Source organism: Gracilinanus agilis, chromosome 2, assembly GCF_016433145.1.
Source record: "Gracilinanus agilis isolate LMUSP501 chromosome 2, AgileGrace, whole genome shotgun sequence".
Taxonomy (NCBI): Eukaryota; Metazoa; Chordata; class Mammalia; order Didelphimorphia; family Didelphidae; genus Gracilinanus; species Gracilinanus agilis.
In genome coordinates this window covers 506,566,390-506,584,949 of record NC_058131.1, presented here as the reverse complement: position 1 = coordinate 506,584,949, position 18,560 = coordinate 506,566,390, and the positions used below count along the sequence as shown (strand labels likewise).

The 18,560-nt window shown below is 35.0% G+C and overlaps 1 protein-coding gene across 3 annotated transcripts in view; it reads left to right on the top strand.

Annotated features, from left to right (window-relative positions):
• UNC79 (unc-79 homolog, NALCN channel complex subunit) overlaps window positions 1-18,560 on the top strand; it is a 310,022-nt gene that overhangs the window by 189,305 nt on the left and 102,157 nt on the right. For 2 of the 3 annotated variants that reach the window (XM_044662137.1, XM_044662136.1), the window contains 6 exons: window positions 2,005-2,291; window positions 5,143-5,325; window positions 7,528-7,690; window positions 10,409-10,558; window positions 11,131-12,354; window positions 16,714-16,821. In XM_044662137.1, the coding sequence (XP_044518072.1) occupies window positions 2,005-2,291; window positions 5,143-5,325; window positions 7,528-7,690; window positions 10,409-10,558; window positions 11,131-12,354; window positions 16,714-16,821 (2,115 nt within the window). The remainder of the gene's footprint in view (window positions 1-2,004; window positions 2,292-5,142; window positions 5,326-7,527; window positions 7,691-10,408; window positions 10,559-11,130; window positions 12,355-16,713; window positions 16,822-18,560) is intronic. The other variant, XM_044662138.1, reaches the window with a different exon arrangement.

The following is an 18,560-nucleotide window of genomic DNA, read 5'->3' as shown; positions in this document are numbered from 1 at the left end:
GCTGCTTTTCATAGGGAGTGGATGATTGGAGGACACAGCATTAGTTTGGGATTTGAAAATAAGAAAGAAAACCAGTGTCAATAAGGAAAGTCAATTTGACTTATATATAACTTTTTCTTTTGTTTTTAAATAAACTGATTTAAAGCAGATAAAATTATTTATTTTAAGAGAAGCGAAATGTTGAGGACTTTTTCCCCTTTGCATTTGGTAAACATCCAGCCTAACTTCATGCTTTGTTTCCTTATTTTTGAAAAGTTCACATTTTCCTCTCTGTATGTTTCACTATTAAACTATAGAACTGAATCTTTATTATTAGTTTTTAGTTTTGGAGAATAAAGATTGTATGTAGTTAGTATTAGAATTATTCAACTGATTTATCACACTGTAATGTATTTTCTTTGAGATCTATCAAAAAGAAACTCCATTAGAGGTTTAGTTTTTCTCTGTAAATGTTAATGGAATTTAGCCAATCATTTTATATACTATAATATATTTCCATGAATGTCATATTGTTTGATCTTCACAATAATCTTGTGACATAGAGTGAATATTTTCATTCTCATTTTACAAATGAGGAAATTCAGGTTTAGACTTTCCCAAAGCCATTTGACTAGTAAGTATCTTGGAGCCAGGACTTGGAACCAGGTCTGACTCCAAATTCAATGCTTTTCCACTTATTCCACTTAAGACTGTTAGCCTTACGGAAGAAAATTATAAGGTCATCTGATTTGATTCCTTATTTTACAGATGAAAAAATAGAGGCCCTGAGAGAAAGTGATTTAAAATTACATAGCCAGTAAGTGGACAAGCTGGGATTTGGACCCATGTCTTCTGACTCAAACTCTAATATTTTTATTACTCCATACATACTATCCCCCAATCAACTTATTCTGTTGAATAAAAATAGATGGGATGAAGCTACCACATCACTTTTAGAAAAGATAGAATTAGGATCATATGATTAAAGATTTAGAAGTGGAAGGGACCACTGAGAGATAGGGTCTAGTTATGTCAATTTATGGATAAGTAAACCAAAGTTGAGAGGTTAAGTTACTTGCTTAATAAGTAACACAATAACTGCTTTAGTTGGAATTCCAACTCAAGTCTTATTGACTACAAGTCCAGTGCTCTATCTACTGTACCATTATGCATCAAAATTATAAAGAAATAGATTTATGTTTAATATAAGGGGAAACTTCCCAACAATTAGATTGCACAAAAATAGAATGAGTTGCTTTGGGAAGTGGTGAATTCCCCCACTAGAGGAACAGTAGAGAGGATTCCTATTCATAAGTGATTTGGCCTATATGACCTCTAAAGTCCTTTTGAACTCTGTAAACCTTCAATTCTAATAAAATAATCCAACTATTCAATAATTTTAGCGAAAGGGTATCCTCCTTAGCCCTTTTTTCCTCCTTGGATTTTGGTGGGTTATTTTTGTTGCTGTTCTTACACGTATAAAATTCTAGATCAGGAGTATTTAACCTTTTTTGCACCATGGCAGTCTAGTGAAACATATGGGCCCACTTTTTGGAACAATATATTCATTCATAACGCAAAATACATATAGCAAAAAGGAAACTGATTATATTTAAATATAGTTATCAAAATATTTTTAAAAGGCCATCAGATTCCAGATTAAGGACCCTTGCTTTACTTTTCCTATAACATGGACTATAGAATTTCATAAAGTGATATACCTTTTAAAAACTGAACAAATGTATGCATTAAATGTTTGTTTTGCTTATGATATATAATCTCATTCCCACCCATGGTATCCTATTTTTTTCACCATTGCCATGTTATTACAAGATTGATTTGCTGTGTTGTTTGAAGGATAGAAGGGTCTACCCCTCCCTAGCTAATGCTTTGCTTACTTGGGCATAGTATGTCTTTATGTTTCTTGTTGAAAACTGAAATTTAAAAATATCATGGAAGTGATCTAAGTCAAAAATCATGAAAACTTGTTGCAGATCTAACTAATATCATTTCTCATACTGACAGGGCAACAGTCTCCTGAGAATGATAATACAATAAAGGACCTTCTCCCTGAGGATGCTGGGATTGACCATCAGACAGTCCACCAGCTGATAACAGTTTTAATGAAGTTTATGGCTAAAGATGAGAGTAGTGCGGAGTCAGACATCAGTAGTGCTAAGGCATTTAACACAGTCAAACGACACTTATATGTTTTACTTGGTTATGACCAGCAAGAAGGATGCTTTATGATAGCCCCTCAAAAAATGCGCCTCTCAACTTGTTTCAATGCGTTTATTGCTGGAATTGCACAAGTAAGTATGACTTTCATTCTCAGTAGACTATCTCAGTTAGGTAAGCCATGTACCTAACTAACATGTTAGTCAACTTCTTTCTTGTGTGACCTAAGTAGACTCTAAAATGTGCAAAGAGTTATTGGTTAAATAACAATACTAGTTCATTCAGCAGGAAATTTTAAGCATGAAGTATGTGTGAGACATTGCGTGCATTCCAGGATAGATTAAAATTTTAAGATAAGGGGGAAGTTAGGTGACTCAATGGATAGAGGACCAGGCCTAGCAATTAGAGGTCCTGGGATCAAAAGTGACCACAGGTGCTTCTTAGCTCTGTGACCCTGGGTAAGTTATTTAACCCCACTTGTCTTGCCCTTATCTATCTTCTGCCTTGGAACTGATATTTAGTATTGATTTTAAGATGTAGAGGAGGAGTTTAAAAAAACAAGTTAAGACACAGCCTCTGTATTCAGTCTAGGAGTAGGATACTACAAACACATCACACTACAAGATAGTATAGATGAGCTGCAAAGCTCTATGCTATATGCAGTCTGAAAGGGAAGATTGCCACTGACAGGAAGAACTGGGCTGTTTTTATGAAGGAGATGCCATTCAAGCTAGGCTTTAATAGATTACAATTTAGCAGGAAAAGAAGGAAAGGGAAGAATTGACAAGCATAGGGAATATTCTGGGGAAAAAGCATGGAGGTTGGAAAAGAGAAGTTCACATTTATATAGCATTTTGTAGTTTAAAAATATTTCCCTTAAAACAAACCTATGAGGTAGTTAATGCAAAAGTATAATTTATTCCATTTTATAGAGGAGATAAGGGATTAGATAAATGGGGGGGGGCAGAGCTGCACACAACAAGGATTAGCTCTGAATTAACATTTGATTAGTCTGTGCTTTAATTCACTATTTGAAACAGGGAACTGTGGGTCAATTCCTTCAAGCATTTGATATGATATCCTTCAAGCACAAGACATGAAATATATGGCTGAATCAGACAGCAGTTTTATAGGGTTGGAAAGAAATTAGGCAGCAGGAAATTTAGTAATCCTTAACTTCTTTCTATCATCATCTTGTAAGTTTTCCTTTAGAGTCTTCTTTGGGTAGTCAAGTCAGTATATGATGTGATAAAATACTTATATCCTCTTATCACTGAAGTTCTCTATAGTATTATAAGAAGAATTTACTATATGATCATAGCAATTCCCAGTCACTAAAAGTGTTCAAGCATACATATGTTTTAAATAAATATTTGTTTGAATGTATTTATACATATATTTAATTCATTAGTTATAAATACATTAACTATTTTTTGACTGTGTCTAGTGTAAGTCCTTAAATCTGTTGAGAGAATTCCAGAATGATAGAGTCACAGAATCTCAGAGATGAATGTAAGTTTAGGTCATTGTGCTAGATGTTAGGACATTTATTCCAGTGTCAGAATAGAAATTCTCTCTACAACATCCTGGTCAGTGAAATTCTCCATGTACAGCATCAAAATATCTCTCTACTACATTTTGTACCATAACCTATAGAATTGGTATTTCCTAAAATTAATTTAATGGATGCTAAATATTCATATTGTGGTGCTAGAAACTGTGCAATTCTACATGCCAAACCTAGGACAGACTTCGAACTCATAACCTCTAATGATATATAAATAATACTGTTGCAGATAGTCTCTTGTTCATTTTGATACTAAGTAAATTTAATTGAAGTTATTTGCATCAAATTTTCTGGTTGACACAGAATAGGCTTATGTTTTGTTCTCAGTAATTCATTTATTCATTCATCCATTCATTTGTCCATCTATGAAGTATTTGTTGAGTGTGTATTATGCATGATATAAAAATGGGCAAGGTGAATGGCTCCTAATCTTGTATTCCTCACAATTGATTTGGGTAGATAAGTCATATGTACATGAAAAACTAACAGCATAATACAAGAGCCATTACAAGACCATATTTCAATTAAGTAATGCTAAGTTCCTCATTACTAGAGATGTTCAAGCAGATATAGTATATGTCAAAGTACAAATATTTATACTTGCAGACACAAATATGTTAACATATTAGTAATATACATATATTATTCATTGTACATATTTATGTGTATATGGGTCTACATTATGACTTTTTTTAAGAGTCTAGATCATGATTTTATCAGTACAGATCAGTATTTTATCAGGCCCAGGAAAGAACTGCCCCCACCAATGCAGATTAGATTGGTCTCTGCACATTAGATAAATCTACCTGGAGCACCAAACAGTCACACAGTCAGGATATGTCAGATGCAGGACTCCAAGGCCAACTCTCCATCCACTACATGCTGCCTTTCATTCAAAACCAAGCCAGGTCCAGAATGCCCATCTCCAAATCTACAGTATGTTCTCCTAAATACACTCTCTTTGCTTACTGACTGGGGAAAATGTAGAAGTCTGAGAATTAGACTGGATAGGTCTCTTCCAATTCTGAGATTCTGTGACTTTATTATATTGTGAGAAATATAGATAATTAGGTTAGGTAACTCATGGATAAGAGAGAATTATGGGTAGGAGTGGACAGGGAAGACTTCATTCAGGGAATGAGAATTGTATCTCTCTGGGGCATTGACTGTATTCTGCCTTAAGTTATAGTTGCTTGTGTTCATATCTTATTCTCTTACTAGAGTATAAACTACACCAGGGATACTGTTTTACACATCTTTATCTCCTGGCAATACCTATTTCAGGACTTTGCTAGATGTTAAGTAGCTACCCGGTGAAGGAAGTGTGGGAGCAAGGGCACCAGCAAGGCAAAGAAAAGAGGGAGATCAAGCATGAATGCTTCTGTTTGCTTTCACTGTTCAATTTATATCTATTTCAGGTGATGGATTATAACATCAATCTGGGAAAACATCTTCTCCCTTTAGTGGTTCAAGTACTTAAGTATTGCTCTTGTCCTCAGTTGCGACATTATTTTCAACAGCCACCTCGTTGCTCCCTATGGTCTCTGAAGCCTCATATTCGGCAGATGTGGTTGAAGGCATTACTTGTTATTCTTTATAAGGTGAGACATCTTTTTTACTCTTCCATTCTGGGCACAATCATCTAGGGCAGGGTTGGTGAACCTTTTCTCAGTTGAAGTGCCCAGAGGGCAAATTCAAGCTATCTGTGAGCCCCTCCTCCCCGCATTAGAGGAGAGAGTTGAGGGAAAAAGTGCTTGCTTTGGGTGGCTGGACAGAAGGTTGGGGCACTGGGAAGAGGGGGAATGGAACAGTTCCCCAAATGCCAGCTGTGCACTTGTGCCACAGCTTTGCCAATGAGGATCTAGGGAATCTAATGTTAGCATAGCGCTTGGGCAGCTATTCTGCAACTTCAGGCATGATTTAACAATACCCCCCACCCCAAAATCAATTAACTTTATGGTACATGGGATTGAGATCTGTTCAAATGCTTGGGAGAAAGTAAAAATGGAATGTTTTAAAATATTTTAATAACCCAATGAACATTAAATGATTAATGCAGAACATAGAGCTAGGAATTCTGGGGGATATACAAATTTTAAATGAGGTTCTTACAGACTAATAACTAGTGTGTTTATAATGATTAGTGACATTTATGTACCACTTCAGAGTTTACCAAGGACCTTGCATGCATTATCTTACTTTATCTCACAAGAGCCCTCAGAGTGAGATAATAGAGCCATTATTATCATTCCTGTTTTATAGTTAAGAAAACTTTAGTACAGGAGTCAAAATGAAGAGAATTGCTCTAGGTCACACAGATGATAAGTATTAGAACTAAGATTTGAACCCCAATCTCTGATACTAAATCCAGAGTTCTTTGTACCAAGCTATAGTTGATATAGAATATTAATTGGTTGTCTAAAAATATACTATAAAGGAAACCAGTATTACAGGGGGAAAATTAATTCCATAGGAACAATATTATAAATTGAGATCATTTCTAGGTGGCCAAAATTAAGATTATGAGAGTTTAAAGTGGATCTTTAAATACACCTAAGACTATAATACTAGATATTTCTGGACTGAATTGGACTAGTTTGGATTGGGGCCAAATGATATTTCAGTGGGAATTGGTTATTTGAATTTAGTAACTATCCCATGTTTGAAACTTTGAGATTATCTTTGATTTTCTGTTCCTCCTATCACCATCCTAGTATTGGCCTTCATTCTATTTGACTAGACTTTTGCATTTGCCTTGCAGCAGACCTTTCTGCCTTCACTAAAATTTCCTTTTAGTTTGTTCTTTTTAACCTTTCTTCTACCAAGATTTGGATGTCATTCTTTGCTCAGAAACCTTCACTGGATCCCAAATTTTTTTGAAAGAATAATTCAAACTCCTTTGCCTGTAATTTAAGGCTCTCTATAGTTGAGCATTATTTTCTTTTTAAACTTCGTTTCACATCACTGCTTTTATGTACTCTCTACTTTAGCCAAACTGGTCTGTTTTTTGGTTCCAGAATATAATGTCTATGTTCCAGTTTCTATACCTTTGATTGGGCTGTTATTTATTACTTCTTCTTGCTTTACTTATTTTATTTCTATCCATCTTTTAAAGACCATCTTAAGTAGCAGCTCATCTGTGAAACCTGATATGATATCTCCTTATCAGTAATGACCCTTCCCCTTTGGACCTCATACAACTTAACATGAAATATTGCCCATTTTATTTATATGTTTTAATGCCATATTTCTAGTGTATAGTATAAACTTTTTTTTTTTATCTCTAATAGTCCTTTTTCAGTTTTATTTCCTATTAATCCCCTTCACTCATACTCTGTTCTGGTCAAATTGACCTGCTAACTTTTCTCCACATACAGTATTCACAGTTCCATTTCTTTTATTTGCAGTGCACCTGCATTTATTGATTGTACTCTCTCCTTACCCCCTGCCTGTTAGAATCCTTACTTTCCTTTAAAGCATAGCTCAGGTGCTATCTCCTCTATAAGGTCCTCCTTGATTCTTCTACTCATTCTCTCTCCCTCCATCTCTCTTTTCCCTCACTCTCTCCCTCCTTTCCCTCCCCTCTCAAAATTAATTTGTGTTTCTTATTGTATCTTTTTAGTAGATTATAAATTCCTAGAGGAAAGGAATTTGTTTTACTTTTGTCATTGTATATCCAGCTTCTAGCACAATGCCTTAGATATAGTAGCCTATCAGTAAATACTTGTTGAATAAATGAATTAATAATATCATAAAATATTTAATATTCTTGTATTTATTATATATTTCATTTTATTGTGCAGTATCCATACCGAGACTGTGATATCAGCAAGGTTATGTTGCATCTGATCCAAATAACAGTCAATACGCTCAATGCACAGTATCACAGCTGTAGACCACATGCTACTGCAGGACCTTTGTACAGTGACAACAGTAACATCAGCAGATACAGTGAGAAAGAAAAAGGTACTTTCAGCATCTGAATTTTATCCCTTTTTCTGCTTAATGACACTTTGCATGATATGTTTAGGAAAGAAGGGGATCTTGCAGAATCAACTGCATATTGATTCTCTTTTTAAAACTTTCCTTCTTAATACTGTTTTTAAAATTTTCAAATGCTCCTTGAAGAATAATTGCCAGAATCTTTTGACATGAATAGTATTGTTGTTCTTCATGAGTCATCTGATATTAAGTGAAGAAGTCTTAGTGAAACTTTTCAAAAGCATTAAGCAATTTCTTCCTTTGACCTACCACAAAAATGTTTTTTCCAGCACTCTAAGGAACCATCATTTTGGAATTGTCAAGTTCGTTTCTGAAATCAGAATAATAATTTCAATAGATTCTAGGCTTGGAAATGTACTTTCTCCTGTTGTCATCTGTCAATAATAAATGGTCTGTATTGGTGATTCAAGATTCTGTTCACAATAATAGTTAACACTTTAAGGTTTGTGAAACATTTATGTGTTGTTTTTTTTTCATTTGATGTCTCAGGGCAATATATCCCAAATATCTTAAGCACAAAGATTTTAATGACCTTGTTTTATAAGGCATTTTGCCAGGTTTTTCTTGGAATGAAACAATAAAAACAAATCTTAAAAGGAATGGGCAGAAATATTCTTATGAGATTACATTTGAAGAGCGGAGGTATTTTTCCATAGTGAATGTTAAATTGCCTTTATCTGACCTATCTAACTGATGTTATAATGAACTTTAGGGGCATAGCTGGAGTCTTGAGTAAACCAAGAAATGTTATTTCACTCTAGGATAATCTCAATTGATCTAGCATGGTCCATTACATACAGATTTAGAGGATGCCAGTTTGCTTCTAAGCTGATTCAAAGTTCTAGGTTGACTCTAGAGTGGGGGTCCAAGGGGCAAGTTAAGTCTGGATTTCTAAGGCTACCAAAAACCTGCCTTTGAAGTAAGGCATAACCTCTTAGTTTTGCCCCTCACTTGCCCAACCTCTGGGATGGTCTATAGATGAAGTTGATCTAGAAATTAATTTTAGCCTTTGTTCTGAAACAGGGTTGTTTGGACATAGTTTTCTCTTCATTCAACACCTTAATGAACAATATTTTTAGACTCTGGGAGTAGAATTAAATGGGAATCAATCATATACTCCCTGAATTTTACTTTTCTAAATGGAGAGCTAAAAAGTAGAACCAGAATACCTGGTATTGTCACATAAAAGCAAATTTGGATATGATGTCTTTTTTTTTGAGCAATGAGAGTAACAAGTCTATATTTATATAGTTCAATTGGATCATAATCCCAACGGCAATTAATCATAAAAATTTATTTTATATTTGGATAAAAATTTCAGCATGTATAGTTTTGTCAGTGGATTCTATGTGATCATATTAACTTGCATAATCTAGGTAGGATAAGAATGATATCTGAAGTGCTATTATTTTTTCCCCTATTTCAACTAACATATGATTAATACTCAAAAAATCTAAAAATCATAATTATGTACAGGCTTCATTGTTCCAGATTGTGGGCCCAGAAGCCAGGTTGTACTAAATAAAGTCTAAATATTATTATTTTATTGAGAATTAACCTAAAAAATTGTCTTTGAGGTACATAAATCCAAATGACTAAGAACAGAATGCCATTTTTGCTAATTATGGTGTTTGATGCATGTCAGTAATTTTTGCCCTTGCTTATTTCTTGCCTTTTGGGTAAAATAAACATATGAAAGTGGGCTTTCTGAAAGAATTCTCTGGATCTTTGCTATTTCCATAATTAATCTGCTTCTGGCTCTATCTGTAATTTAAAAGTAGCTTAATGGAGATATCCAAAAGAAGACAGTATGCAAACAAGGACACTGACAAAATAAATTAGCGTGTGTGTGTGTGTGTGTGTGTGTGTGTGTGTGTGTGTGTGTGAGAGAGATGGGTGTACTAACTCTTAGAACTATGACAGACCGAGATACTATTGGAATTTCATGAGGTGTATAGCAGTAACATATAATAAATACCACAGAGGAAGAATTTAAATTGTATTAGAAGAATTTTGTTTTGTTTTGTTTTTGTTTATTTACTCTTTCAGTCCATAATCATTTGTGGAGCTTTTGAGATAACAAATGGCTTTTATAAGCTTTTTCTGTGTTGTGTGTTTCATTATCAAATGTAGAGTACAGTATTTTGCATTTACAAAGTTAAAGGTGCATGTAGTGCTAGGCTGTGTCTATACTAGTCTTAAAAAAACCCCAAGATTTGAAAAAATTATATATTATAACATGGTGTTGTTTTATTTAAATTCCTTTTGTCAAAGTAGACTAAAAAAAAAAACAGAAAAAACAAAAAAAGGAAACAAGTTGACTTAGCCATTTTCCAAGGCATAAAGAAACAAGTTGACTTAGCCACTTTCCAAGGCACTTTTAAGAGCATTTAAAAACTCCCCATCCCAGTTTGGCCATATTGGGGTGATAAGATATATATCCTGGAAATATTGCCATAGCGTGAAATATGATGGGCAACTTCTTTGTAGGTTGCTGCATTGCACAAATGGAAAATTTGAAATCTGGAAACATTAAGTAGCCATGGCTTGAACTAGGTTGGTATAGACATCTTTCTCAAAACTTAGTTCCATAAATGCTTTCATGGAAACACTAGTGTAGACACAGCCTAAGAGATGGTGGAGTCTCTTAAGTGTAATTATGACTTTCTCTCCCCCAATTAGAGGAAGATAGTGTTTTTGATGAATCTGATATTCATGATACACCTACTGGACCCTGCAATAAGGAGTCTCAAACTTTTTTTGCAAGATTGAAAAGGATAGGCGGCAGCAAAATGGTGAAATATCAACCGGTTGAGATGAATGTGCAGAGAAGTATGAATTTTTTATCTTAGTAGTTTTATGCAGAAATGTTGTACTCTACCGTTTGTTTTAGGCTAAAACTTAATTTGATTATGTTACTACACCTTTTTTTAATACTATTGATTTTGATATATATGTATGCACAAACAGTATATATATAGATGCATTTATATATATACGAGAAATTGACAAGATACATCATTAATTGTCATGATTGTCTCAGAGGGCCATTGCTTAATTTGATTTGTTGCAAAATGTTTGCTTCTCTTCCACACAACCTGAATACAGTTCCTTAGATCTGATTCAGCCAAACAAATCCCATCTAGGGCCCAACTGAACAGAGCTGAGGAATTATTTGAAAACCTAATTGTCTGCAAAAATAGATCACAGAGGGCCATTTTGGTTCTCTCATGGCAAAGTTCTAATCTGGTTCTTGCAGTTAGAACAGTTTTGCCCTGAAAGTTTTTCCCACTGGTGGTGCTGGGATTGTGGATTATGGTTTATGCCAATTATATGCTGGAGCATGAGGGGAAAAAAATGAAATCGCCAAGTAAAATAGTACTAGCTTTTTCTGTTTTAATCAGGTGAAATAGAACTGGCTGAATATAGAGAAACGGGTGCATTTCAAGACAGCATTCTACGCTGTGTGAGAGAAGAAAGCATTCAGAAAAAAAAGCTGCGCTCTTTAAAACAAAAATCTCTTGATATAGGGAATGCAGACTCCCTGTTGTTTACATTAGATGAGCATCGTAGGAAGTCCTGCATAGACCGATGCGATATAGATAAGCCATCCACCCATGCTGCTTACATCATACACAGACAAAATGATTATGGAAGACCCAGACAGAATTCTTCTACGAGGCCGGACAATACAGAAATTCCTGAAAACCCCACTGTAGAAGGTTTTCAAGAAACCCGAAGACCAGTGATACCAGAAGTCCGATTAAACTGCATGGAGACGTTTGAGGTGAAAGTTGATTCTCCAGAAAAACCTTCTACCCCTAAAGAGGATTTAGATCTGATTGATTTGTCATCAGATTCAACATCAGGGCATGAAAAGTGCTCTATTCTCTCCACATCAGACAGTGACTCTCTTGTCTTTGAGCCCCTTCCTCCTCTCCGAATAGTGGAAAGTGATGAAGAGGAGGAAACGATGGAACAAGGTACTGAGGGTGTCTCTAGTAAAAATACTTTAGCCTTTCCTTCATCTCCTACTGGGCCCTCTGTGCTTAGCTTAAGCACAACTCCCCTTGTGCAAGTCAGTGTAGAAGATTGCTCTAAAGACTTTACTTCTAAGGTCAGAAGAAATAGTCTGTCATCAGGGAAAAAAGAAACTCCTCCTCAGCTTTCTGAAGAGCGAAAAGATAGTGAAGAATTGTCAAAACTAGAGGCACTTCAGGAATTTTCTTGTGGTAGTCCGCTCACTCTGAAACAGAAGCGGGACCTTCTGCAGAAATCTTTTGCCCTTCCTGAGATGTCAATTGATGACAGCACTGAACTTAGCATGGAGGAAGAAAAGGAAGAAGAACAGGGCTCAAGTTCATGTACCAAAACAGTCCTCCTTAAAGTTCCTGAAGATGCTGAGAGTCAGTCTGAAAGTGAAAAGCCTGATGCCAGTGCTGAGTCTGACACAGAACAGAATGCTGAGCAAAAGGCAGGAGAGGATGGAACTGAGGAGTCTGAATTTAAGATCCAGATTGTGCCTAGGCAAAGGAAGCAGAGGAAGATTGCTGTTAGTGCTATCCAGAGAGAGTACCTGGACATTTCCTTCAACATTCTAGACAAACTGGGAGAACAGAAAGAGTCAGGTAAGCACATTTCTCTTCCTCTTCCATAACCCCCCACTCACCCACCAAGTCTTTTCCTGAAGTTTGTGCAACTGTGATAGAATTCTGACCCTGAATATGCATCAAACTTTATTCTTATAATGTCGGCTTCTGACATTATAATTGCTTCAGAAACCATCCTGACTCCCTCCTGCTCCAAATAGCATGTTGGATTCAGATGTGGTTTTACTGGCTGCCTACATGTCAAAGTCTTTGTTGTCTCCTAAGCACTACAGTCAACTCTTGATTATCCATGTTTAGAGAAGAAAGTTAATATTCCTAAAACTTTGTTCTAAGTCAGTTGTTTTGCTTTTTTTTTTATAAGAGCTTAAGACACTGAAGGAGGAGGAGTAGAAATGGAAGACTTTGTAAGTCATGGACTAGATAAAAAAGGCCCTGAGTTATTGAGCACTAACTGTATATTCCTTTAGAGTCCACAGCTGATTACATATTTAGCTAAATGTACAGAGCTTTTTGAAAATGTTCAGCTCTCAGGAACCTATGCATTATCAGGTACAACTAATATAATCCATAGGAATCAAGATTCTCATACATAGAGCTGGGGGCAAGTGGATGCTTAATAAATACCATTTGATGGTGACACAAAGAGTCATAACACCACTCTGCTTGAAGCCATTTTTAATATTCTTTAGGAGTCAAGAGTTTCTAAGCACAGCAAAGTGAATGGCTCATGTACCAATAGATTTACATTATCTTAAAATATTTTAGATTTCCTAAAGCCTTGACATAGCACTGTTTGTATTTCTCTCTTCTCTTAAGTTTGCAACTAGAAAGCATAGTTACTAGAAGAAATAGGACTGGTTAGAATTATCATTTATAAAAAATTATAATTATAGAGTTTTAGAGCTGGAAATGATTTTAGTAATATTATCTAGTCTATATCTCATCTAAACCTTACTTTACAAATGAGCATAGAGAGGTCTAGAGAGGTTAAATTACTTACCTAGAGCCCCATAAAAAGTTAGTGACAGACACTAGAACCCAGGTCTTTCAGGTCTAAATCCAGTGCTTTTTATGTTATCTCCTGAAAATAAATGACATCTAGGTATTTGTCTCTGATAATAATCTCTGTTTTACTAGTCTTCCCCCTTGCCCTATAAGGTTCTAGACATCATTCTTGAATACCTAAAAGTATCATGGAGAGCTAGAGAAATTATAGCTTCCTCTTGTTAAACATAGGAAAAAGGAGGCCTAGAAAGATTAAGAGATTAGCCTAAATAAGGTTATTTAGCTATCTAGTGGCAGGACCAGGACTAGAACTTGAGTCTTCTGACTTCTAATCTGTTGTAGATGGGAAGAAATCAGTAATTACTAATTGAATGGATTTAAAGAAGGCAGGAAACTGGATCAGGCATTAGCAAGAAAGGCTATGATGAAGTTTAAGTAAGGGAAGCTTTAGGCAACTTGGAACTAGAATTATTATTGCAGCTAGAAAAATTGTCTTTCCTTAACGATAGCTTGTCACTTTCTCTCTCTTAGTTGTACATCTAGAGTTTTAGAGGATATGGTGCCTACATCATCTAGGCATTGAGTGTGAGGTGGCTTCTTATTCATCTATTCTAATAGCCCTTACTTCATGCCCCCTCCACATTCCTATTCCCCCCTCCACTGGGAGATAGTGTGAGGGAAATCAGATTCTATTGTAAGTTATGTCATTCAATAAGAAAATCTGTTGATGTTAAAACTAGAAGGATTGGTTGCTTTTATAAGAGGTTAATAGACAGTTGGAGCTGGAAGGCTTAATACACATCTATAGATTATTAGGACATAATATATAAAATATTAGTGTTCCAAAGAGCATTTGAATATGTGATCATAAAATATTAGATCCAGAAGGGAATGTTAGAGTTGCAAGGGACTATTTTCTTTTATAGATAAGGAAACAGACTCAGGGAGATTATTGATATGCTTAAGGTCAAGCAGAAACCATTTTTGATATCATATTCTATTCTCTGCAAAAGAGGAAATAAAAACAAAAGAAAGCAGAGTAAAAATAATTGTCCTAAAGTAATTTGGTACCTTAATGGGTGTTGCTTCTTTTTTCCATTCTGTACTTGTGATTTTAACAGACTAGGGAACTCCCAATAAAGAAATACCTTCTACCAATAAAGACTGGCAACCATACAGCAAGTTATAATCACAGAGTTGCTTGAGGAAACAGACTTGCCTAAAGTCACAAAACAATTATATATTAGTGGAAAATCTTGACCCTAGATCTTCTTGATTCTGAGGCCAGCTCTCTATTATACCTCACTTAGTCGCTGTAATTTATTTAAGACTACTGCTCTACAATAAGGCTTTTCTTTCAAGATGAGACCTGCGGCAAGAATTTTTTTAAAACCATAAATATAAAAGAGGAATTGATAACATATGACAATTAAGCATTCTTATTGTCTATGGTTTTGGATTCATTCTCAGTTTTATACTTTACTGATAAGTAAATAACAAGAACATATTGAGAGAAATGAGTGTGGAAGGGACATTTATTCTAAAATGGAAACCCGGGGAAGAGGTAGTTAGAAAATAATTTTCAAGAACAATCAGGAAGAGACTTGCACTTTGGATTGGGGTAGAGTGAGGAAGAAGTATATTTTTCATACTACTGGCTGTTTTCATAGTTTTCATGTACTATTAATATTGGAAGGGTCAGAAGATAATAGAACTGGAACTTTAAAGAGATTTCAGAGTTCATCTAATCCAACCTTCTCACTTTACTGATAGGAAAATGAGTCCTAGAAAGGTCAAGTAATTGCCTAAGATCACATAGGTACTAAATATCAAAGGTGAGATTTGAACCCAGGTTCTTGTGACTCTGTGTGTCCCCTTATTTTAAAACTGAAAAAACTAAAACAGAAAATTTGATTGATTTCTCTGGGTCATATACCCGTACATTTAGTCAGCAAAGCTGAGACTTAAGTCCAAGTTTCCTGACTTCAATTCCAGTTGTTCTTGTCACTACTTTGATGTTATTTTAATGAACTTAGTCATTTTAGCTCTTGTTTTACTATACTTTCTTTGAATAACTGGTATTCTTAGGCAATTTTCTAATAAAATAATACCTCAGATAGTGGAAGCCAATTTCCAAACCTCTGTTTACTCTCTGGGGCACAGTAAGAAATAAGAAAGTAGAAGAATCCTTTGAGTGGAAGACATAGATGGTACAAAGTCCATATCTGGAGTTCATAGAGTTTAAATATAGGTGGCAAACTAACCTGAAGCTAATTTAAAATGTGTAAGGAAAGGCAGAAGTGTGGAGAAATATCTCTTAGAGGTAGGTATACTGACAATAAAAAGAAGTGTCCATTGACAATCTGACAACCAGGGTTTAGAAGGGAAATATATAAATTTGAAAAAAAAAATTTAATTCAGTTTTTTAGAAATCACTTATCTAGCCACATCTTAATGTTTAGGATTTAACTGAGCATCACCAAGGTTGTAGATTTTCCACATAAAGAGTAGTTTTAAAAAATAAATATTAAAAAAAGCACAACAGTCTGGGGCCATATGGTATAATGGAAAACTGTTCTTTTTGAGCCTCACTATACTACATTGTATTGTGTTGGTGAACATAATAGATAAAATAATGATGATCCTTTCCTAATAAAAGGCTAAATTCATGCTTTTGTATCTCCAATTTAAGAAAGTTGGAAAGTGTGTGATACCTTTTAGAAAAATTTCAATCAAAATGGTTTAAAAAAAACATTTAGATGTTTAAATAACTTGTTAGCAGAACAGACCACATTCATTTCCTATTAATGCTGGGCAAATGAAAAGAAATCGAGAAAACACTTTCCACTTTAGAATAATTGGCACATTGTTGTTAAATAGTGTAGGAAATAAATTTATCTTGCCACTTGAAGTAATAACTATAAGTCCTGAATTTATTTGGCAGCATTGGGAAAATTCCTTCACCCCTCAGGGTCTCATTTTCCTGTTATATACAGTGAAGAGGTTAGATTGGATGAGATTATCTAAAATCCCTTCCAGCTCTGACAGTTTAAGGTGCTGTTAGATAAATAGTGTCACAAAGTTTAAGTCGATTTGTCTAAAATTTCAGACTGAATCACCAATCACACAGCACTGAGCAGAATGCAGAATCTTTGTCTTGTGACTCTGTTCTGGATTGTTCCTCAAGAGACAGGTTAAGTGATACCAGAGGTAACTTAGATGTAGCTCTTTATGGGTCCTTTAGTGCCACCACAAGAAGACAGATGAAGAATTAAGAGCTCCTAAAAACATAAGGGAAAGAAGAGTGAAAACTGTTCTTGGACTTTTTCTTTAATCCATTTTTGAGGTTTTAAGTAGCGTTTCTTTTTATAGATACTTCTGCTAAAGGACTTTCAACTTTGGAAATGCCCAGGGAATCTTCCTCTGCACCAACTTTAGAAGCAGGCATGCCAGAAACAAGTAGCCATTCTTCTATATCAAGTAAGATTTCCATTGGTTTCAGGATATGAAAATCAATTATTCCATTTATCACATTGGTTTTATGTCATCATCTGGTACATAATTAAAAATTCAGCCCATTTATAGAAGTGTATTTTCTCAATACCTTAATTTTTTTTATTTCACCTGTTTTGTAGTCAGCTGAACATGACATAGTATTGTTCAAGATTGTGGGGTTTCAGAGAACCATATGGATGTTGGTTTGTTGCTAATACTAATTAGCCAGTTAATCAAGAAAAGAATAATAATTAGCTATGAACTTTTATTTCAAGTGAAAACTAAAATCTGTCACAGAAATAATAGTTATGGTAGATTGTTCTGGAGCTATCATAAATATCAAAACTAAAAGGACTATAGAAATATGTTACTTAGATTTGTTTCCAAGATTGCCATTTTTCCTCCAGATTGTATGTAAGACAGAATGGTAACTGGAGATTAAATTGAGTTTTGTTTCAACCTATAATATTTTGGTCAAAAAAGAGGAAAAAGATGTAATTTTGAGTGGTTGTATAGGGGACGAGTATTTCCATACTATACTGTCTTGTTTGGCCTTCAATTTTAATCTATAAGGACTTTGTATTGTGTGAAATAATACTCCAATCAACCTGTAATCTCATCAGTATAGGGATGTCTTCAACAATGCAGATCATAGCCTATCTCTGCTAAATCTGTGTGATCTGTCCATGTGTTCCCATAGGTTTGTAGGTAGTAAAGTGATGATAAAACATATTGGAAGTTTAACCCAGCAGAATTATAGCAACATAGAATCCCAGATTTGGAAGGAACCTTAGAAGTCTGATCTAATCCCTAATTTAGGAATGACTTCCCTCGATAGTAGGAGTCTATGGCACTAGGAAAGTTTAAGTCATTTTCTTAATCACTTCATTTTATTACTGCTTATATAAAAAGGACAGGCGGGGCAGCTGGGTAGCTCAGTGAATTGAGAACCAGGCCTAGAGACAGGAGGTCCTAGGTTCAAATCTGGCCTCAGACACTTCCCAGCTGTGTGACCCTGGGCAAGTCACTTGACCCCCATTGCCTACCCTTACCACTCTTCTGCCTTGGAGCCAATACACATGGAAGGTAAGGGTTTTATTTAAAAAAAAATAAAAAGGACAGGAAATAAAATTTGTATTTAAAAATATTAAAATCATTTTTAGCTTAAGGACTGTACAAAAAAACATGTCATGGGTTTGGCCTACTGGCTATAGTTTATTCATCCTTCTTCTAATGTTCTCTAATGTCCACTTGATGGCGCCCAGAGAATCCCTTTGGAGGCAGCCCATTCCATTTTCTACTTCTTTATCAGGAAATTCCTCCTTATTTGGGTCTGAAATCTGCTTCTTTAATTTGTGCCCTTTGGCCTCCTTTCAGAGCCCTGCTGAATCAATCTAGTCCTTATATTCCAAAGCCCATTAAGGTATTTTGGTTGGAAATGCTTCTTTTTATATAGAAAAACCAATTTTGAGAACTGGGAAAAACCTCAGCCACATGTACTGTCATTTCCTCTGTTTGAACATCTGTTTATAACCCCCTGAAGATAACATGCTTTTAAAGTTAGTCTTTAATCCCAGCTTTTGGGACAAGAACTCATTATTTGACAAAAACTGCTGTGAAAATTGGAAAACAGTATGGGAAAAGTCAGGTTTAGATCAACATCTCACACCTGATACCAAGATTAATTCAATTGACTTAAATATAAAGAGTGAAATCATAAATAT